We start from the raw sequence: 24,451 nt of genomic DNA on the forward strand, positions 1-24,451 counted from the left end.
ATTATCTGACAGTTCGTTAAGAAGGCCGCCTGGAGAAAGAACTGTTTTCTATCCCCCACTGGCTACCTTCGCCGCGCCGATGGCGTCTTAAAGGGACACTAAGTAGAAATAATAAATAACTCAAACTGATAGACACTGTCTGTAACCCACACCCTTACACCCGTAAGGGCGTAAGGGTGTGAACTATAGGCAAAAAGCCTTCTCAATCATGTAAATCGTTTTACAATGAATTCTTCATTCAAGACGCCACTTTTCTTAATTTTGTTGCAACAGATTGAATTAAAGAACTGTAGATCAAAGTTCCATTTTCCTTAAATATCGCTCCGAAATCTGTAGGCGCCGGTACGTTTATATGGCTTCAGAGATTTCAAAGTACATTCTTTTTATGTGGGCCCGTTGCGGGCTCAGTAAATATTCTCGATTGAAATTTGCCAAGTTAAGCCTACGGCTCTTCTATAGGAAAGATTCTGTTTAATCTTTGCCGACAAAGAATAAGGCCCGAGCAAGTGCCATGAAAATTCATTACTTCAAGGCGCGATGATGCGGGAACTTCAAAGCGGCGTCGCCACCTGTATCTTATTTCTCGTTTTTGAGTTTTTTTTTTCTGACGTACTAAGCCTATTTTGCCAGTAAAAACGACTTGTTGGTGCCCCTTCATATAGTTCCTAATCTGGTGTTTATAGTTTATTTTTTATTATCGTGGCTCTTTCGAAAAAATACCACAAAACAGTGCTGTTTGTTATTGTGGTAAATTTCTTAGCATTAGATTATGTTACGACCGGGATTTCGTTTATTCTGTGTATGCGTAGAATTTCTACAGATTAGCATTATTCATCCCGATCTTCCTTTCTAACGTTCGATATGAACAGCTGACGCTCGTCCGCCATAAAATATAACCTTACTTTCTTTTTGTTTGTTTTTCTTTCTTGCAGTGTGTCATATACTTGTTGTGACAACGTCGTCGCTTTCGCCGCGTTTTCGCGCGCTTTTTTTTTTTCGTGTTTCGGGGTTCTCGCTCTACAATGTTGTTTCGTGAGTACAGAGGCCAATTTTTTTTTTAGACAAGTCGCTTAACTAGAAAGGTTCAATTTAAAGAAACTCGCCTTTTCATATAGTCCATCTATAAAGCTTGTATTCAGCAGCCAGGAGGGATAACCAACGTAAGGCATTATATTCCAGATCTGCGAAAAGAAAGAAGCAAAAGAGGGAGTCGAGAGGGGAAGGGACGTCGCGAATCTGAAGGAAAGTCAAGTTGCGTTCGACGTATTGACGGCGGTCACGAACAAAACAAAGAACGCTTCGCTAGAATGTAACCGTAAAAAGCTCTATATAATGTCCATCCACGCATGTCGTCGTGAACGAAGTCTCACTTGCAACAAAAAGCACTTTTCGGAATGGCGACAACTGACGGGAGAAAATAGGCAATTATTCAGAGCGTCAAAATGCAGAAATCGTGCAATATGGGTGACAAAAAAAACTCGCGTCACTTTCCGAAAAATAAAAAACGACAGCAGTTGTGCGACTTAAATAAAGACATGTCCATTAGGAAGAATGTGAGTGACGAAATAGTCATTCGGCAGCCAGCAATTCAAGACGGGAATAGTTTTGGGGCCCGCCTTGGTTAGCGTTTTGAATGAAGGGCCTAACTGTTCATCTCGTTCGAAGGTCCTGCCGATACGCACTGCACTTATCAAACGTGTTGACGCCATACGATGAAAGGAAGTCGAAGCGTGTACCCACCTTTTTCATGACCGGTTGCCTTGTTTCCCGATCCGCCCACGGAAGAAACATCACTTTCTCGTAGCACGCTTTCCCGACTGCGTTCAAAACGCTTCTCGCCTGCATTGATTTGTGGGAGGTTGTCGAACGCACGAGGAAAAAACCTCGGGGTATGAAGTAACAAACTCACGTTGCTCTCGCGTTAAATGTACATGTCAATCATGAAAAGAGTAGCGATCTTTTTCTTCAATGTCGTCGTGGAGTTCGCTTACGTAACTAGTGATACAACCAATGCCTATTCATATTCGTACACTACAGCTAAAATTGCGTTTACTTAATGATTAACTGGCCGCCCTGTATAATCTTCTTTAAGTGGGTGTTTTTAGAAAAATTTCCACGTTAGTCACTGAAAATGGTTGCGGTGGTGTTTGTAGCCATTATCATCTCGACTGATATGTTTATTGTCTGTTCACTGTATTATTTTTTGTTGCATTGAAGCAATAAGTCCTACCAGCGGCTGAGGGCTCTGAAATCTCACTCGGCGTGTTCGCTCATGTATCACTGGTGTTGTGTTATAAAAGTTTATTAATTGACGATAAAACATTAGGTGAACATCGAGATATGTCTTTCAAAGCGTTCTATCGGAGAAGATGGTTTGACCTTCGACCCACGGTAAACTGACGACGCCGAATGAAGACGCGTTTATTTTGAAATTTTTTGTAGTGCGTCGCCATACTTGTTATGATTCGGAACAAATAAAAAAAATTCGCTCTTTTACTGCCATCCACCTTTTCATGTGCTAAAGAACATAGGCTGATGCGTTAGTTTGTTCTTTATTTATTACTTTAGTTCGTCACAATTTCGTTCAGGCACGGTATGTACAATAAAACGACACAAACGTTAAACGGAGACTCAATAGCTATAATAATTAGGTTAAATCTTTTTAGTCAGTCACGCTCATAAAATAGCACCTTACCGTGAAAGTTAATCTTCGCAAAGGCTGGAAAGACTCAAGAATGAATTATTTGTGGTGAAGCCACTCTGATGTTTCGGCAACTGCGTGCATGAATAGATTTTGACAGCGTATAACTCTCGGCTCACTTATTTATTTGTAGGTAAGCAAACGCTATGTTGCGCTCTAAAGGAACCAAAGACTCAACACACTAAGTTTGGAGAATTTGGAGAAGTTTGGAGCTGTCCAAATACGAAAAAAAAAGAAAAAAGAGAAATTCATTGAAATATGTGACGTCACGTTGACGTAAACCGGCGCCGAAATTTCGGCCTAATATTAAAGGGACCCGGCAGAAAAACATCCTATCAATCTAGGCTGATGAATTATTTTTGAATAACTCTATTTTTGTTTATCTTGCGGTAATAGGTTGATTCCTAGAAAAAAATGAAGGCCAAATTTCAGTTTCTTTGAATATCGCGCCGAAAAAGCCAGGGCCGGTACATCAGTGTGACGTCTCAGATTGCAAGGTATCTTTATTAATTTGGCCGTTGTGGCTCATCAACGGTTTTAATACAATTATAACAGATCTTTTAGAATACAATATACTCAATTTTTTACCGATAATGATTTTTACCACTCCACTACGACGTCGCTTTTCTGTAATCTGTATGCGTCATTCCAATGAATGTATACACTGTGCGCTTCACTTTGCTGAGTGCTTGTAACCTCTGCGTTGCGAGAGGGATGAGCCATCGCAGTTCTTGCTTGCTTAGGGGGGTACGAGCGATTGCTGATCATGATTGCTTTTGTACCACTGGAATGGACGACGGGTTCTTTTTTCAAGGCCATCGGTGGTATGAGCCACTTAAGGCTTTCGCCTTATTAAACTAAAGACGCTCCTACACCCGTACACACAAATCTATATAGTAAAAGTGAACCACGATCAAACACTCAGCGCAGGTTAACTTCGCGCACAAAATATCAACAAAACAACTTATACATATAACTGCTTAGTCAAGGTTTCCACGAAAATTCGTTTGGTCAAACATTGAAGTGAGAAACGTTTGCAGTCACTGACCAAGTCAAACGAAAAGAAAGACGTTTCGGAACCCGTACGGGTTCCTTGTTCCCAATGAGGCGGACAAGACGATTATAATGGCATATTAAAGGCTAAGTTTGTGACGTAATGACTGATTGTAGGTGATTGGCATGTTTCCTGCTGCTCGGTTCATGGTCCCGGTTGTCAGTTTGATGAAGGATGACTCAAGCAGAAGCCGCGTTGTCAGATTTCGTTCTTTTTCTAAAATTGCCGCGTTGTCCCAAACAATGTGATGTCCGGACGTATGAGCATGCTGAGCAAGCGCACTAGAAGCCAATCATCTGCAATCAGTCATTACATCACAAACTTAGCCTTTAATGTGCCACTGCTCGTCTTGTCCGCCTCATTATGAACAAGGAACCCGTGCGGGTTCCGAAACGTCTTTCTTTTCGTTTGACTTGGTCAGTGACTGCAAACCTTTATCACATATAACTGCTGTTTGCAGTCGTTGGCTATGCGTTTACTTGAACACGACAGGGGTAGGTCGAGTAAGAAGTCGCGTTCAACCAGCCCGGTTCACCAGCGCTCACATGAACTCGTACACGACGGGTCGAGATCGCTGCGGCAGCCTAAGTCAAGGCGACACAAAGCACAACACGTCTATTTTTAGATCGCTGCTGGATGCAGACCGTCGACCAGACTCGTCCGCACTGACATGCTTCAAAATGGTCGGGCTGGATCAACCCGACCCAACGCCCGTTCAGCCCGATTGGTCAGCGTGTACATGAGCGCTACAGGCAAACCTCAACCAGACAAGCCGGCAGGCGACCCGCTTTTGTCAGGTTCACGTAAACGCCCCGATTGAGTCAGGGAAGCCACTGGAGTCTGAGAATTTTTTTCTTTCAATCTAAACGTCAGACGGTTCACCGTTGAAATGGTTCAAAGCTGGTGCAAGCTCTCACCTGCCATTGTTCGTCTTCATTAAACCTTTTCTCTATGTAGAGCCTGCTTATGACTTCAGGCATCAGTTCGTGCAGCAGCGTTTCGCAAGTTCCCGTGATGTCTGTGAATTCGCCGACCTTTCTTCCCAGAGTTCGTGCCAGGGCGTCCCGGTAGGCTCTTGAAGAATGCCAGAGAAGGTTGTGGGCTTGGTATGCGCCTAAACTGTTGAATGCGCTGACCCTGGGGAGAAATGCAAGCACGCGTGCGAGTGGTTACTATACTCGATTTCGTATGCTTATTTGGTAACGCTGCGGAAGCTATAGGCTATAAAAAAGAAAAGAACGTTTGCACTCTTTTGGACGTATCCTTGGCCCATAACAGTAATTGCAATTTACCTTGGGCGCCTTTCTTTTCATTAGCCCTGCGCGTCTGGCACATCCAATTAGGTCACGAAAGACAAGTGCTTTATCGGCGTGACATGGCAGTCTTGGCAGGAAAGTAGCGAGCGCAAGGTTTTCAAGTAAGTAAACGCAAACAAGACAGATGACAATCATTTTGCCGGGACAAAGATTACGTCCCAAGTGGTGTGAACTGTCTTTCAGAGTGTGCGCATGTAGGCCTGTCACAGAAGTCAAAGATGCTTCCACCGATGCTGCGGTAGGGGCGCGAACTCCCCTGAAAGAAGGCAGCTTTGACCACCGGGTGTTCGCTAACGGGCCCCTAAATCTAAGAACACGAATGCTTTTTTTTTTTCACATGACATTCTCATCGAAATGGCGTCGGACATCGAACCCGCGATCTCGCGCTCTGCAGTGGAACGCCGTGGCTACTGAGTCACCGCGGCGGGTAAAGAGTGAAAGAGAGAGAGAGAGAGAGACTGAGATCTAATCAACTTACATATTTTTGTTGTAGAACTCCACAAGGCCTTTGAAGTTATCGAGAGCAAAAACTTGTATCATCTCGTTCTCGAGGAGTGTAGTGCCGGCTTTTATGAACTCGCTGTTCAATAGCTTCAGCAAGGACACCTGAATAAAACAAACGACTTTAGAAACAGCGGGCAGAAAAAATAAGGAAACAGGGCATTACATATGTTTGGATAATACAGAGAAATCCTTACTACGTGGCGCGTTGAAAGCAAGTCTGTACTTGCGATAGAGTTGCCACTGAAAGTTTCTAAGAAGCACAACGAAATGTTCGTCGCCAAACTCGGTTTTCGATCCACCTGGCACGCAACTAAAGTGTTGAAGTTTTTGCAGGACACCAAACTCGACGAGCGGCACTAGCAGGACAACTGTCTCATGTACATAAGCACTCACCACTTCTATTATCATCATCATCCATTCCAGTACTTTCACTCCCCTTCCCTCTTCCCCAGTGCAGGGTAGCAGACTAGAGCGCACCAGCTCAGGTGGACCTCTCTGTCTTTCCTATCAATAAATTATATTCTCTCTCTCTCTTGCGGTGAGCTGAGGCTCGCATACGCGGCGTGTGTCACGGGCCGATAAAACAGGTTTATGCAGACTTCCGCGGAACCATGACGCAGCGCCTTCGATGCCACCGTGCCAAAGGAGAGTCCCGTGTACTAGTGGGCCGCAAGTGCTAACTCCGCTCCCAGCCCTCAAGTATCCATCCTCCTCTGACTCCTGTGCCTTGTGTGCACGAGAAAGTTTATTATTTAGTACTTACATTGGATATTCTTTCCTCAATTTCTTTAATCGTCGCTTGTGTAATATGCTCTTCCGTTCTGGGCACGGTCATCGCACCCTCTCGCAACTGCAAAGTGAAAGGTAGGAAAGGGAAGAACATTCTTTTTATTTTTCACTACATTGTTACCGACAGCACATTGCGGCATTAGAGTGGGGGGTACATAAAAAAAATTTAATGATGGTTAAGCCTCGCCTTTAAGAGTGGAACGCAATAGCATTCAAAGATCCCTGACTGCTTCTGACGCTTCCCGGCAACTGGGTCGTATGTAACCGCAATGTTTACCAGGAAACGCTGGCCGCGAACGCTATGCACGAAGGTGGGCTTTCGGGTAGAAACGCGGCCTCTTGCGTGGGCCGCGAAGCGATGGAGGCGAGCGCCAGCTGGAGGTAGTGTAAGGAACTGGGCGTGCCACTCCGTGGCCCCCGAGACAACCGCGCGCAAATGGCGGACGCCGCGGCTGATTTGTGAATTGCAGAAACGCTGGAAAAGGCGTTTCCTTTGAGTTTTCCCGTAAGAGAATTACGTTTTCTCGTATAGCCAAATTACAATCCGAAAGCTATCATGTATGTATGTTATGTGCAAGTCATAGTTTACGATTTTTCCGTGTTTCATGCAGCTTGAGAAATTCAATTAGTTCAGTAAATTCCTTGCGTCCCATGGAGACCCTGGGTATGGGTGGTTAAAAAAATATTTTCGCCGAAGCGACGACCGACGCCGTCACCGGATTTTCTGCGACATGGGCTCCTTAACGCTTTAGCGTTAAAGCAAAGAAGGGACAGTTCAGTCACAGTGCTGTTATGTTATAATTGTGTGATCTGGAATCGCCACACAAGCGCAGACTTTCTTTTTTCTTTTTTCAAACTATAGGAAAGCGGTTTTTAATACTTACAAAAACGAATACTTACTAAATTGCCTGGGAAACAAAGTGAGGCGGCTAATCGTGGACGAGTGCAGTCTGACTCTGCTAGAAACGAAAATCTGTCGGTACTCTTTTTTTTTCTCCTGGTGTAATTAGGACATAGAACTGCCTCATCGAATTCATGCGTTTACTTGATGTACATTTATGTGATTTGATGTGTTGACTAGCCTGAGCTTGAGGTGCGTTTATTGTGATTCAAATGTGTCTTTTTGTTCGGTTGTAATCCTTGCTTTAAAGCGAAACTTCCTTAAGGAAGTCATACTTTTTACGTATACATAAAGCACCGACAATCTGTAAGGTTCAAAAAATACATGCCCGAAGGTTACAAATCAGTAACGCTGCACCATAAACGGATGTCGCAGTTCTGTAAGAATGCTTCTTTTATAACGAGTGTCTCATGAGGAGAAGAAAACTGGTCGAGTTAGAATACTTATGTTCAGCGCGTACCAGCGCAACAAACAAATGTGTCTCTCGGCGTTTGTTGGAAAAGATGATCGCAGGACCTAAGAGGCATTTTTTTGTCCGCTTTGGGTGAACAATCGGGTGCAGTTTATAGAACCGTGACATTGATTTTCTTTATTAACCCGTTACAAAGTTGTAAGCTTCATTCTTGAGTTTCTATTTTAATTTCGCAATTTTCAAGAACATTCTTCTTTCTTTATTTGTGGCATCAATTAATAAATTATTTCTACAGTTAGTACACTTTAACCTTTCCCATTAAATGCCACTAATCTCAACGAAATCGGTTCGGTGGCTACCAACAAAAGAAAACCATTTCTCCGTTCCCGTGTCAGTACAGATAGGAGGTCCCGCGCTAAAACTCCATTTTAAACTTCACGAATCGTTCAGTCATGCTGCTGGAATTTGAACGCTCGACCTTGTTCTTCGCAGCAGAACGTCATGGCCACTGACGAGCCACCGCTGTGACTGAACGTATACGCGGGTAACTTAGAAATGACTGCACAATGCAAGAGCGCGTACCTTGGCCCATTCGTTTCGAAATTCCGCCACCGTGTTTGCGTACTGCTCCAACTGCTCGTCCGATGCGTCTGACCTGAGCATTTTCGCCGTGGTCTTGAGTGCGCTGCGGTGCTGCGATTCCACGTCGCCGGGATTAGCAGAGTTCCGCAGGAGGGCCAAGAAGTGCCAGGAGTAACGCGCCCGCCAAGGTATTGGTCCCAGCTGAAATAGGACGCAGCGAAAAAACAAAAGCTTTAACGTACGGCGACTTTCCCACTAAGAGCGGTATAGCCTTCAATAGCACGGCGTGTGGTGAACATCAAAAGTGTTCTACAGTGAACGAAAAGAATCTTGCGCACGTGTGTGGGACCCTTCAGGGTCGTAATAAGTATCTAAAGAATGCAATTAAAGTACCCTAGCAATACACTTATACGTTCTATTGACACTTTACAGGCGTCATGCAAACTACATTGCCATCGTAAAAGCTTGCTGTTTTTGTTGTCATTGTTGTTTGTTTGTTTGTTTTACTGCGTGTTTGTGTTACTGCGAACGCCAGTCATTGCGAAGTTTTAGAAAGGGGACACCCAAGCCTAAGGTGCCCTGTATAGGCTTGGATACTATTACACGAATAGCGCCTCATACCAGCTCATGCGCGGAACGCGAACGGATTTCTAGAGTGTTGGTTCGAACTTGGCGTAGAGTTAGATCTTTCCGTTCGGTCGTCCGTTGGGAAAAGCCAAAACCTGTTCCGCCATGTCGTCGGGAGCGCACCGCTAGGACAACGGGGGATTCCCCTAATCGCGCAATACGACGCGGAGAAGTCAAAAAGAAGAAGCAAAAGGAAGGAAGGGCTCTTATTTTTCTCACAGAGAGTAATTCCTCATATGTGTCCTTATTTACGGGACAAATCGAAGCGCAACACCGACACGTTTCCAGGTTGATTTTGTTGCCGCGATTATTCCGAAACTAGCGGTAGATTCAGGATTCCTGCTACACACGCGGATGTAGTTCGAAAGCTGACTTCAATGTTGCAATGTCAGCGTTTTCCCTGAGAGAAAAAAAGAAATGTATATATTTATGGTGTTTTACGTGGGAATGCCACCATCTGATGGCGCGATCTAGTGAGGCACGCGTAAGGAAGGACTACGGGATAATTTTGGCTACTTGTGGTTTCCTCAGTGTAAGTACACGAGTGTTCTCGCGCTTCGCCCCCACGAGAAAGTGGTCACCACGGCCGGCGAACCCACGATCTCGAGCTTAATAATACAACGCCATAGCCAGTAAGCTACCACGGTGGTTGACATTGTCCTTGTAAAGTAAAAAAGGAAGGCGTATTAGTAAATATGTGTTAACAGCTATTCCGTGGTTGTGTCACGATTTCTGATGTTCACGAGCTTTCTTCTCCAGCCGCGAAACCTTTTTTCTTTCCTTTCTGTGGAACGCGTACGATATTTTCCTCGTCGCTTCTCGCTACTTTCAGATGTGTGATTTTTTTTTTCATTTCACAATCCAGCTTGACTAACTTTCCCTCTCCCATGCGCCTGTCATGCCCCTGTATGTTTTCTTAATCACTGCAGTAATATTTCTATACGCGCTTCGTTCGAGGAAACTAGTATGTACGAACAGCCCTAGGTATAGCCCTATATTGGGCTGCAGCATACGCAACTAAGCAAGAACATCCCTTCTTGAGCTCTTCTGAGGTTCTTACCAATATGGTGCGTCGACCAGCATTGTTCACCACAACGTCAAGCTCGAAAAATGAGGACAGCCCTGTTTTCTGAAGCACTTCGTCGAAACTCTGAGGCTGTCCTGCCTTATCTGCACCAGCCGAGAGAAGCGGCCAGCGATCAAGACCCTTCTTGGCCAGAACCTGCGTGATGGCCGCCATCTCTTGTTCTTCGTTCAGCACTGTTGGAAACCGTATCGGATGGAAACAGAACAAAGAAGAATGCGGTGATCAGTAAGAGAGTCGATCGATCAATCAATCAATCAATCAATCAATCAATCAATCAATCAATCAATCAATCAATCAATCAATCGTTTATCATGGTACCCAGGAACAGCTACGGAGCCTTCGAGCTTAAAAAGTAATGCGCAAGGCAAAATGTACAGAGAAGGCAAATGTGGTGGACAAAACAATGTGAGATAGAAAAACAAATAGGAAAACAAAAACGAGGAGTCGGGCGTGGAATGAAGTTAATCATACACAATGATTGTTTGCATACTTATAAAACAGGGAATGAACTCCGAAATATGTTATGATAATAATCGTAATTTATTTAACGTGCCCAGGAACAACACTGAGGTCTGAATGCTGGTGCACAGAGAAACAAAAACAAAACAGGTGGAAATGTAAAACAATTACAACCAGAAAAAAATTGACGAGAACAAACACAATAAAAGACTGGATAAGCATGTTACATAATCATCAACAATGCAGAAATAACACACACTTAAGAGGTACAGAGTACATATGCTGAAGTAGATAGAAACTAGAAGAAGACATGTCAGGAGTGAAGCTAGAAAGAAGGCTCGTGAGAAAGTACGAAGCTCGAAACAGAAAGAATAGAACATGCTTTTGAAATGTATCAGCATGGAGAAAATGGCAGCTGTGCGCTGACAACTTGCCCATGAGCACAAATTCTAATTGTCGCAGAGACGTGGAAGATGGCAGTTGATGTTTAAATAAAAAGGCAGTTGGGAATATGTAATATAACATTAATAAAATTAATAATAATGATGATTTATTGCCATTTGTAGTGCTTCACGCAACATATCGGACCTCTCAATGCCAAAGATCAGCCACATTGGCGGGAAAAAAAATAATGGCAGCAAGAATTACTGTATCTTAGTGATAACTTATCTATACCTCATGTAGCAAAATAAATGGTAGCAACACACCTGACAGTAAAAGAAGCAAACTTGCTCAAAGAAAAAGAGGGGAGAGGAAGAGCCCATCAAACAAACGAAGCTTAACAACAGATTAACAATTCTGTTAAAGCTGCACTTCAGCAAAAAAAATCTTAAGGGATACTATGAATATTTGTGGAACATAGGCGCACCTTCTAGCTCTGCCATGTCTTGTTGTTCAGTGAAGTATCGCCTAGCGTGGGACATTCCGCAACGCTCGAGGAGCAACGCAATAGTTATGTGGGCTTTTACAGCTGGAAAACAGCAAAGTTTATGCTGCGCCAGGCACATACATATCCATGCTTGAGCTCGTACTTCCATAAATGTATAGTAATAGCAACAACGTTCACGTGCGACGTTTTAGAACTTGGTTCCGGTTCGGATGAATGAAAACTTACGAAAATTCACGAACTGGTTCGCTACATTGAACCGGATTTGCGCCGAAAACTTCATCTTCAGCTTCCCGGGTGGTGGGCAAGCAAGACGTTTAACATTGACGGATTGCCTATATGCACAAATTCTAACTGTCACAGTCACGTGGAAGGTGGCAGTTGGTGTTTAAATAAATGAGTATCTTTAGAGTAACAAATAGTTATCTTGAATAATATCGATATCTTTTACTGTCGGTATTATCCTGCATGCTTTGACCATTCTGTTCCGAATAGACAACCATTAGTATATTTCTTTCGGTTCAGATTCGCTTCAGATTCGTATCGTGTTCAGGCACGTTGCAATAATACGGAGTCGGGTTGCGCGTTCAGTTCCTGCCAAAATTCTAGTTCGGGTGTACCGTTCTCGATTAGGGCGCGAGTTTTGTACGACACCCTGAATAATACCTGACGGTGAAGCAGAACGGCGGGATGAAGACAAGCAAGCAAACACAACAGAACTAGCACTGTAATGACAACGCCTTTATTACACGCTACACAATACTGTCGAGTCCATATTCACTTCCGCTTCCAACTAAGCCTGTTTTTGTAATTGTCGACAGTACTGAAACGCAGCTTCTTCATTGCAGACTTGCATTATTCGTCTGTTTACTAAGAACGAGATGATATTCGAAATGACCTATGGGGGGGGGGGGGTCTATAAGGGTGTATAAGGGTGTATACGGGTATAAGGGTCTATAAGGATATTTAACGCTTGCGCGATTCAAGAACTTTATATTCGGATTTTGCGGACATTCGTTTACGGCCCAATAGTACAGGACAACCGATATCGGTTAAAGCAAGATGTCCTGAATGCTGTTTCAGCAGGGGCAACCGGGCCAGTAATAATGAGGCACAAGTTTCGAAGATAATATGGGGAGCATCTTATTATTATTTTTGCATATACTCCTGCAATTATCTGATCAAGAATGTTGTGTCCTTAAACAGGCTAGAGATTTGTTATCTCAATTTCGGCGTAATAGCGTAATATCGCATCGTGTCCTTGGTGGATAGCCCAACGTTTGCATTGAAGTGACGTATTCTATTTTTTTCTTTCTACATATGACAAGTATCTGGCGTTTGATTCATTATTCAAAGCAGCGACATATATATATATATATATATATATATATATATATATATATATATATATATATATATATATATATATATATATATATATTACATTCAATTCACAAATTCCGATGTCAGAGCTCTCTCTTTTGTCGTGCAAGCCGTTCTAATTAGGAGTCATCCGGTGCTCTCTAACGTGCTCGTAATTCTAAGTACACGGGCGTCCTTGCATTGCTCCCCAATTGAAAGGCGACCGCTGCGCCCAGGTACCGAACCCAGAACCTCGTGCTCGACAGGAGAATGCCGTAGCCACTGGAACACCGCAGCGAGAGCTGCTGCAACTATCGGTCGACAGACCGATGTCGTATGCCTGACATGCAGCCTGCTTTGGCGTCTCTCTCATAACCCCTGCGGGGCGTTCAACAACAACAATCAATCACGCAACGAATCAATCGATCAACCATCGGCCGCCTCTGCACTTACCACTGTTCAAGCACACGTGGTAGGTAACGGCGGCTTTATCCCTTGCACTTTGGGCTTCCGTGATGTTCGGCAGGCACCTAATTATCCCTGGTTTAGAAAGATAACCAAGCAAATATAAAGCTTTTATTTATTTATTTATTTATTTATTTATTTATTGGAAATCGTGGCAACGTATGCAGTATGTTGCGACTTCCCCACTGCGATAAGTTATTAAATTAATTAAGGATGACAACAGACGAAGTGAAACAACCTTTCAGCTACGTCACTGTTCGCAACCAAACTTGACGACGAATATTTCTGGTTAATAATAAAAAAAAGACGGATTCGAGCTAAAGTAATTTTCGCTGACGAATCTTTATAACGGTAACGCGTGCGTCACAATTTGTGTTACTACTCGCAATACGGTTATAATTTTGCTTACTTTATTTATTTCCTCTGACATGGTCTAAGAGAAATCCGAGACAAGAGGCAAGCAATGCTTGACGCTTTTTCGGCCCCCCCCTTTACATGAACACACAATAATTTAGCCGTCGAGAGTTCGGGCAAGCGGATTGCGCACATTTAGAATGAAAATGCAAGTTCCCAACTTGGCACAGTTGACAACAGTTCGGTTGTAACTCAATAAGCAGTACAAAACTGCAAATAAAGAGGTCCGAATATAAAATTACAATTTACTTTAATTCAATATGCTTGGTAATAATGACAACTAGCAATAATAGGCCTAGAGGTAGAGGAATAACTACACAGAAACTACACGCACATGTTTGATACAATGAACTCAAGAGTACACAAAGCAAGATCAGTGTAAGCACGAAAAAAAAAACATGCCATTGTAAAATAACACTCGTACAAATATCACTTAACTATTTTTATTGTTGAGCTTAGCGGGCTTATTGTAAGTGCGCAATTGAAAGTAGACTGTATTAAAAGCAGACTATCACTTGACAGAAACTCTGTGTCTTGCTACTTGCACCTGTTTCGAAATGAACGCACTAAACATCTGCGGCAAAATACACTGCGGTTCCAGTCAATGTTTCTGCATTGTGCAAAAGAAATACACATCATGGAAGTGATCAACGAGAAGAAAGGGGGTTAACCGAGGGGCCCGATTTTTATTAGTCATATCATAAGAAGCCAACACTGACACCAAGGACAACATAGGGGAAATTACTTGTTCTTAATAAGTGAAGTAATGAAACGATAAATTAATGGAAATTAATTTGTCGTTTCATTTTATATTGATATTTATATTATAATTAATATCGTTCCGAAGGTTGTGGGTTCGGTTCCCACCTGCGGCAAGTTGTTTTTTCATCCACTTTAATTTCCATTAATTTATCGTTTCATTACATTACTTATTAAGAACAAGTAATTTCCCCTATGTTGTCCTTGGTGTCAGTGTTGGCTTCTTATGATATGACTAATAAAAATCGGGCCCCTCGGTTAACCCCCTTTCTTCTCGTTGATTACATAACGAGGGTCCCGAAACCGGCAACATTGATGCCTTTAGGTAGCATATGTGGGTTTATTGACCAGTTGCCTTCACCCAAAAAGATCACGTTCTCGTGACGCCTGCGGCTTGAAGGACGTTCCACGTCCGCCGCCGAGGTCTGGGATGGTGGCGCTGGCTAACACTCCCAGGGTTCTACTAGGACACATAAATACCCAAGAAAGTGGATGGGAAAACAGCGCCGCGGTAGCTCAATTGGTAGAGCATCGCACGCGAAATGCGAAGGTTGTGGGTTCGGTTCCCACCTGCGGCAAGTTGTTTTTTTCATCCACTTTAATTTCCATTAATTTATCGTTTCATTACTTCACTTATTAAGAACAAGTAATTTCCCCTATGTTGTCCTTGGTGTCAGTGTTGGCTTCTTATGATATGTCACCAAGGAAGTGGTAATTTGAACAGGATTGATTCTACGGCACATCTTGAGTCTGTTATTTGTCAGAACTGGTGCTAGGCACAAAGACCTCCCATTCTTAGTTCGCCTGTCTTTCTTGAGGCGAACACAGTTACGCTTAAGCCGCAGAGACATTTTAACGTTCCAATTAACACTGATTTACCAACACTGAGAAAGGAACACTGATTGGTGTTAATTCTATAACATCAAAACTTTTCACCAGAGATGTTGCACACGTAGTCATCGAAACCAATGTTATGAAGCTCAGGATTTTTGTTAAACAGATATTACTTCATTACCACTTCGCTTCACTTCCGCCATTGGGACACCTGTCTAAAGTGAATAATTACGAATTTATTAGTGAAATTTTATTTGTACTTTATAAAATTAATTAAATAGCAGTAATTTTATACACTTTATACCAAGCTGGTCTGCCATGTATGTATGTATGTATGTATGTATGTATGTATGTATGTATGTATGTATGTATGTATGTATGTATGTATGTATGTATGTATGTATGTATGTATGTATGTATGTATGTATGTATGTATGTATGTATGTATGCTGACTGACCTGGAGAGGCAAAACAGAAAGGTTGGTCTAAAATTCATCTGCAGAAAACTAAAGTAATGTATAACAGTCTCGGAAGAGAACAGCAATTTACGATAGGTAGCGAGGCACTGGAAATGGTAAGGGAATACATCTACTTAAGACAGGTAGTGACCGCCGATCCGCATCATCAGACTGAAATAATCAGAAGAATAAGAATGGACAGGGGTGCGTTTGGCAGGCATTCTCAGATCATGAACAGCAGGTTGCCTTTATCCCTCAAGAGAAAAGTGTATAACAGCTGTGTCGTACCAGTACTCACATACGGGGCAGAAACCTGGAGGCTTACGAAAAGGGTCCTACATAAATTGAGGACGACGCAATGAGCTATGGAAAGAAGAATGATGGGTGTAACGTTAAGGGATAAGAAAAGAGCAGATTGGGTGAGGGAACAAAAGCGAGTTAATGACATCTTAGTTGAAATCAAGAAAAGAAATGGGCATGGGCAGGACATGTAATGAGGAGGGAAGATAACCGATGGTCATTAAGGGTTACGGACTGGATTCCAAGAGAAGAGAAGCGTAGCAGGGGGCGGCAGAAAGTTAGATGGGCGGATGAGATTAAGTTTGTAGGGACAACATGGCCACAATTAGTACATGACCGGGGTAGTTGGAGAAGTATGGGAGAGGCCTTTGCCCCGCAGTGGGCGTAACCAGGCTGATGATGATGCTGATGATGTATTATGTATGTATGTATGTATGTATGTATGTATGTATGTATGTATGTATGTATGTATGTATGTATGTATGTATGTATGTATGTATGTATGTATGTATGTATGTATGTATGTATGTATGTATGTATGTATGTTGCCCTTTTATTTGAAGTAGTAAAGGCAAGACGCAGAAGACCAGGACTCAAGAAGAACACAAACGACAGGACCGGCGCCAACTCCTGTCGTTCTTCTTCTTGAGTCCTGGTCTTCTGCGCCTTGCCTTTACTACTTCAAGCATGAACCAACTAGCCCAAGCAAGAGTTTTACTTGCCCTTTTATTTGCCGGCTTCGTCGGCCTGTGATTCCACCCTTTTTTTTTTCATTCTTCTTTTACAACTATGAAATAAATGTTTTTAAAATTCAGGTGGCCTCTCTCTACAGGGGAAATTACCGTAGCCGTTGCAATAGAATGCAGAAAAATTATAATTGGAAACAAGAATTAACTTCAGATGCGTTGTAAAGAGTAACGTCTACAGCACCGTCGGCGTACCTGAAATTTCGTTTGCGACTTTCACCCGCAGTTGGTCCACATGGCTGGGCGTGTGGGCGTTAGTGGGGCTTCGTTTTAGGTACGAGCCGCAGGCGTAAGCGTAAAAGTCGTCGCAAGGGTCGATGTTCTTGTCCGCGTGGTCCAGAATAAACAAGGCTGCAACATTGAGACCATACACGTACGTAAGACCAACGTCACAACTCGCTCTTCACAGAATAATTAATTGCTCCCAAGAAAGCGCATGATTGCGCTCGAGGTCTGAGGTTTGAGCGTCCTATTAGACGTGATTGCGTGTGAGCGTACTGGGGTGATTAAAGATTGTCGTTATCTCCCCCCTACCCCTCGACAATAAGCTGGAGCGACGTAGGAAATGTTCTCTTCCAGAAGCGCTGCGATTCAGTGCGGATATGGAAGCGTTACCAGATCAGCGGTCGAGATAAGCAAGAAACGTTTGCACTTTAGAGTACTGGTGAAAGAAAACGCAGGAAAGAGATCGATGAAGCTGGGATATCTACAGGCATAGATAACTCTACAGTATGAAAACAGATGTTTAACTGAAAAGAAGGAATACAAGGTGGAGATAGACAAAATGATAGACTGCAGTCGATGCACTAAAACCTGATTAACTCAAGCAGGTTAGGTCACTATACTTGCCACCACCCCGTTTCCCAGATGATGCTAGCATCTAACACAATGGCCTCCGAGATAACTGTGCTAGCATTTACTACGCTGACATTTTTAAATTTGAATTTCCCACCTCGGAGGAAATCGTGACGTATATATCCAAGCACGACTAATCAGTCAACTTTTAGTGGCACAGCGAAAAAGTAACGGACTCATGTCGGAATCTAAAGAGCGAGTCCAGGTTGTGAGTATCATTATCCATTTAATTTCAACAGAACACACAAAATGAAGACATATTTATGTTCCTTGCCAAACAAAGGTGTCTCGCAGCAGTGGTTTTATAAATCAATCAATATTTATTACTCTGTCCCCGTAGTAACAACTTATTGGTCTTGCTAATGGTGCACTTGACAGAACACGTGAATGCACAATAGTACATTATAGGACTGTGTACAATTTTTTGAAATATAAAACCAGAGTCCTAGATAGTAAAGGACACTGAAAAACAAAAAGACGCTATGGTTTCGTTATATAAAACCGTAACGGCTATGTACAACATATTTGCTAAGACAACACAAGGTTTTCTATAATACATACCTATGAAGGACATATTGCACAAAACCAAAAAAGTAGAGGGATATAAATAATGACAACATTTTGCATCAGAAACAATAGGGGGACAAAGAGCAAGACCACCAGAATAAAGGCTTGACCCCTCCCCAGAGAAAACATGTATGTATCTATATTTTGTTTTCACGCCCAACATTTATTGTATATACCACACCAAGATTGTTAAATACATGTACCCAACAAAAAAGCGAACCAATTAGTCACAGAGGCTGTGAAAATGCGTACAAAAATCAACAACGTAAGCATGTACCGACGCAAAGCCTGCATAAGGATGTATCAGAACCAACTACATGGCCATAAATACAAAAAAAAAATTTAAACGTGCATAACGTTCGAGACAAGGAAGTATTCGAGACGAGTGAAACGGAACAATCTATTCGCGTCTCTCGTTGCATAGACATATTAGAGTGCAAAAATCCTGACCGCCACCTGGGCACATGTACAACCATGGCAAAACTTGTTCTCGTGCTAGCCGGTTCATACTGAAAGCATAACAATAGCGTCATGTTCGTCCGTCTTCCTTATGTCTGTATTGCTAACGGTACAGCTTTTCTTTGTACGACACATGCATGCTGGCGTTCACGGCAAGAAATAATATATGACACGCGGGAAACGGCACTAAAAAGTTGGATTTGTTGACTAGAGTGAGCTCTTCATATGCGCGCACATTTAGGCATAGTCTTCGATCATCAAAAATAGCGGTATTAGCAGTGATGAAAGGCTTCGCTGGACTACCAGAGTTAAACTGCGATCATTACATGGTCACCCATAAAGCTATCATCACGATCATATTAATGCATACTGCAGGACACGAAAGCCTCTCCCGCTGATTTCTCCATTTAGCCTTTTCTTGCATCAGGACCCTCCAGCCAGTGTCTGCAAATATCTTAACCTCACGTCACACTAATCTGAATTCTGCACTCTCAAGTTCCTACTTCCGCTGTCTGAATGCTAGCCTAACACTTATCAGATGTTTTTTTTTTGTTAAGTGTGACTTCTATCTCTACCACTCATTTTCTTTTCTGAAGCTCTACTTTGGCAATGTTAAATTGCGCCATATTGTGGAATTACGTCATCCCGCCGTTTGGAGCCAATCAGAGATGGCGTAGTTGCCCTGCGAGCCAATGAGAGAGGACAAGATGTGAAACGGAACAAAATGGCGGAGTTTCACAACATTCAGCATTGCAGTCCAGCCGTAGTGTAAAAACCGGGCATGCTTCCATTTGGAATGCTTGAGTTCTCGCTCCTTGGTTCACTCTATAGTACATCCAAAGTTACCTATTAATTTACCTTTATTGCGGACTTTGCTTACCTTTCTCATTACAGGCCTTTGTTTTGCATATTTCCGTTTCCATCATCGCTGCAGAAAGACAAAACAGAGCAGAAAGAAAGTGTGTCGTTACGTCGCTCTTTGAGAATAAGATGATGCAATGAAATTCACGGAAACGGTTATAGAGCGTCGACTTAACGAATGCCGTTCGAAAATCTCCATTCTTTAACAAATTATGCGGAACACATCTTACTTGGCTATTTGACATATACAGATAGCTAATTAAAAATTCGCTGACATTTCATTTTTCACAGGACACTTGTAGAAACTGTGAAATTGGAGCTGAGTAGAAGTGAAATGTCTGCTTGGCAAGAAATTCTGAGACCATGCGGGCACATCAAAGATATTCGTTTTTAGAATGTACTGAGAAATGTAACGTTCCAGGTAACAGTTTCCTAAAAGCTTTCGTCTAGAAATACGCGACAATATTAAGGGCAGCACCAATACGTATTTTTCGAGATTTCCTCAACGAATATGAAAGTGGTGTTAGACGAAGGATTTCTGTTAAGCAGACATTCACTACTCCTTATGGCTCATAATTCCTAATTCGAACATATGTCCTAAAGTGAATCAACAGTTATTTGCTGAATACATTGATTAGCTATTACCTGAACATTGTGATTTAAGGGGCAGGCAATTGCTGTCTTTTCCAGACATCATGCTGAAATAATGTAATAGCAAATGCTTGAGTTCTCGCTCCTTGGTTCACTCTATAGTACATCCAAAGTTACCTATTCATTTACATTTATTGCGGACTTTGCTTACCTTTCTCATTACAGGCCTTTGTTTTGCATATTTCCGTTTCCATCATCGCTGCAGAAAGACAAAACAGAGCAGAAAGAAAGTGTGTCGTTACGTCGCTCTTTGAGAATAAGATGATGCAATGAAATTCACGGAAACGGTTATAGAGCGTCGACTTAACGAATGCCGTTCGAAAATCTGCATTCTTTAACAAATTATGCGGAGCACATCTTACTTGGCTATTTGACATATACAGATAGCTAATTAAAAATTCGCTGACATTTCATTTTTCACAGGACACTTGTAGAAACTGTGAAATTGGAGCTGAGTAGAAGTGAAATGTCTGCTTGGCAAGAAATTCTGAGACCATGCGGGCACATCAAAGATATTCGTTTTTAGAATGTACTGAGAAATGTAACGTTCCAGGTAACAGTTTCCTAAAAGCTTTCGTCTAGAAATACGCGACAATATTAAGGGCAGCACCAATACGTATTTTTCGAGATTTCCTCAACGAATATGAAAGTGGTGTTAGACGAAGGATTTCTGTTAAGCAGACATTCACTACTCCTTATGGCTCATAATTCCTAATTCGAACATATGTCCTAAAGTGAATCAACAGTTATTTGCTGAATACATTGATTAGCTATTACCTGAACATTGTGATTTAAGGGGCAGGCAATTGCTGTCTTTTCCAGACATCATGCTGAAATAATGTAATAGCAAATGCTTGAGTTCTCGCTCCTTGGTTCACTCTATAGTACATCCAAAGTTACCTATTCATTTACATTTATTGCGGACTTTGCTTACCTTTCTCATTACAGGCCTTTGTTTTGCATATTTCCGTTTCCATCATCGCTGCAGAAAGACAAAACAGAGCAGAAAGAAAGTGTGTCGTTACGTCGCTCTTTGAGAATAAGATGATGCAATGAAATTCACGGAAACGGTTATAGAGCGTCGACTTAACGAATGCCGTTCGAAAATCTGCATTCTTTAACAAATTATGCGGAGCACATCTTACTTGGCTATTTGACATATACAGATAGCTAATTAAAAATTCGCTGACATTTCATTTTTCACAGGACACTTGTAGAAACTGTGAAATTGGAGCTGAGTAGAAGTGAAATGTCTGCTTGGCAAGAAATTCTGAGACCATGCGGGCACATCAAAGATATTCGTTTTTAGAATGTACTGAGAAATGTAACGTTCCAGGTAACAGTTTCCTAAAAGCTTTCGTCTAGAAATACGCGACAATATTAAGGGCAGCACCAATACGTATTTTTCGAGATTTCCTCAACGAATATGAAAGTGGTGTTAGACGAAGGATTTCTGTTAAGCAGACATTCACTACTCCTTATGGCTCATAATTCCTAATTCGAACATATGTCCTAAAGTGAATCAACAGTTATTTACTGAATACATTGATTAGCTATTACCTGAACATTGTGATTTAAGGGGCAGGCAATTGCTGTCTTTTCCAGACATCATGCTGAAATAATGTAATAGCGCTAATTTCAAAGTACTTTCAAATTAAACAAAATTAAGATGGTCCAAAGCACAATGTGGGAATCTAGCGAAATGAAGCTTTCGTGACGCGGGTAGGTGCGTGCTATAAAAGCTTAATGCGATACGCACAACTGCCTTTATTGACATTTTACGAAACTTGTAATCTTGTGTAATGTTTATGCTTCGGCACCCCACAGGTCACAATCAGAGACGGCGCAGTTGCCCTGTGAGCCAATGAGAAAGGACAAGATGTCAAACCGAACAAAATGGTAGACTTTCACAACGTTTAAATCGGGAATGCTTCCATCTGGAATGCCTGAGTTCTCGCTTCTTCGTTCACTCGGCCAATTTCTACGTTTATAGACTGCGCCGTTCACGTGATACGCCGAAATGCTGACAGCAGTCTCTGCGAATTGTCACTCAGTGCAACATGTAATCTCATATGAAAGGTTCATGTTTGTGCACCGCACAGGTCGCAACCTTATTGTCGGGCAATTTTAGAGCGCAGCTCTTGGCGTCCTGCCGTGAGCTTCGGCGTAACCGAGCGAATGAGCGCAGAGAATGATGAAAGAGGAAACGCCGAGACATGAGGCGGGAAGCGGAGGACGAGGGTGTGGAGAAAGCGTGAGAAGAACAGCGTCGCACGGCGACGATGGCTACGAGATGGCGCCAAAGTATCGCGCGTCGTCTGGAAGGTCTGTCTGCGGCGCGACTGCTGTGAATCACGCGTCGGCTCTCGCTATCTCCATGTTGGCGAGTCAGTCGCGCCCCACTTCGCTCCGTTTGCAACGTGCCGCACGAGACAAATTGCCCGCGCCTGCAAACACATTGCGAAATGAAAACACGTATAGAGTTGCGCTCAAATTTCGCATTAGAGAGTATCGTAATCGTCGGTGAACTATCTTATGTTTATGGAATACGGCCTTCACGAAATATACCGAAATACTGGCAGCAGTTAATGCGAACTGACATTCTATGCAACATATAATGTCATGCAAGGTTTACGTTTGTGCCCCGCACAGGTCACAACTTCATTATCGTGCAGTATTTATGTTCACGGAGTACGGATTCCACGAATATGGTACTCTTTTATGTTTATAGACTACACCTGTCACGCAATGTGCCTAAATGGTGACAGCAGATCGCGCGAACTGTCATTCCGTGCAGCTTGTAATCTCATGACAGGTTTACGTTTGTGCCCCGCACAGGTGACAACTTTATTATCATGCAGTGTTTATGTTCATGGAGTACGACTATCGCGAATATGGTATTTTTTTATGTTTATAGACTACACCCTTCACGAAATATGCCTAAATTCTGACAGCAGTTCACGCGAATTGTCATTCCGTGCAGCGTGTAATCTCATGCAAGGTTTACGTTTGTGCCCCGCACAGGTCACAACTTTATTATCGTGCAGAATTTATGTTCATGGAGTACGGCTTTCACGAATATGGTATTTTTGTATATTTATAGACTACACCCTTCACAAAATGTGCCTAAATGCTGACAGAAGTTCACGCGAATTGTCATTCCGTGCAGCGTGTAATCTCATGCAAGGTTTACGTTTGTGCCCCGCACAGGTCACAACTTTATTATCGTGCAGAATTTATGTTCATGGAGTAGGGCTTTCACGAATATGGTACTTTTTATGTTTATAGACTACACCCTTCACGAAATGTGCCTGAATGCTGACAGCAGTTCGCGCGAATTGCATTCCGTGCCGCGTGTAATCTCAAGCAAGGTTTACGTTTGTGCACCGCACAGGTGACAACTTTATTGTCATGCAGTATTTATGTTCATGGAGTACGGCTTTCAGGAATATGGCAATTTTTTATGTTTATAGACTACACCGTTCACGAAATGTTCCTAATTGCTGACAGCAGTTCACGCGAATTGTCATTCCGTGCAGCATGTAATTTCATGCAAGGTTTACGTTTGTGCACCGCACAGGTGATAACTTTATTGTCGTGCAGTTTTTATGTTAACGGAGTACGGATATCGCGAATATGGTACTTTTTATGTTTGTAGACTACACCGCTCACGAAATGTGCCAAAATGCTGACAGCAGTTCGCGCGAATTGTCATTCCATGAAGCGTGTAATCTCATGCAAGGTTTATGTTTGTGCACCGTACAGGTCACAGCCTTATAATGTCGTGCAATGTTCACGGTTATAGACTACACCGTTCACTCCCACGGCGTGCCGAAACACTGACAGCAGTTCGTACGAATGTACACTGCGATACGTTGACGTAACGGTGTGACAGGGACGAAGGCGAGGCATTGTCAAGTAATTCACGTTGAGATGTGCCCGCCGAGAGAAACACGTGCGATGCGAATGAACTGTGGTGAGGATGACTGTTAAATTCGCCCCTTCCCTTCCAGCGTCTGCGACCACATGGAAAATGGCGAGCGCGCACGCGCGTCCTATTGCGCGAACGGGCTCCTAACGCGCATGCGCGGCGCACGGCAAAGAGCTGCTCAGAATTTGCACGAGAGAAGTAAGCGGGGCGCTTGTGCAAGGAAACAGGTTCAATCCCACCATCGGCCGCGTGTTTCTTTAGTTCTGTATGTGAGCTATTCGGCAGGACAGCAGAAGAACCCAAGAGCGTTCAGCAGCAGACAAGGTCAGAAAATTTCGTGAGGGCAAAATCAGAAAGCTTCGGTTTATAATCACGTGGTCTGACGATTACGTAAGGCGTGTGCATGATCTAACGATTAAATGGGAAAACGGCGCATAGGTTACAAAACCGAACTCGCCGCGCAACTGCGCC

The 24,451-nt window shown here is 42.8% G+C and overlaps 1 protein-coding gene across 1 annotated transcript; it reads right to left on the bottom strand.

The window, feature by feature from the left end:
• Positions 1-1,013: 1,013 nt before the first annotated feature.
• Positions 1,014-13,213, bottom strand: LOC142563731 (membrane metallo-endopeptidase-like 1). Its single transcript, XM_075674328.1, has 8 exons — positions 13,134-13,213; positions 9,947-10,146; positions 8,260-8,460; positions 6,339-6,425; positions 5,550-5,677; positions 4,673-4,892; positions 1,741-1,839; positions 1,014-1,181 (listed from the first exon to the last, which is right to left on the bottom strand). Exons 2-8 carry the CDS (start codon positions 10,124-10,126, stop codon positions 1,071-1,073), a joined length of 1,026 nt encoding a protein of 341 aa, XP_075530443.1. The 5' UTR covers positions 10,127-10,146; positions 13,134-13,213; the 3' UTR covers positions 1,014-1,070.
• Positions 13,214-24,451: the final 11,238 nt, after the last annotated feature.

This window comes from Dermacentor variabilis, chromosome 11 (assembly GCF_050947875.1).
Source record: "Dermacentor variabilis isolate Ectoservices chromosome 11, ASM5094787v1, whole genome shotgun sequence".
Lineage (NCBI taxonomy): Eukaryota > Metazoa > Arthropoda > Arachnida > Ixodida > Ixodidae > Dermacentor > Dermacentor variabilis.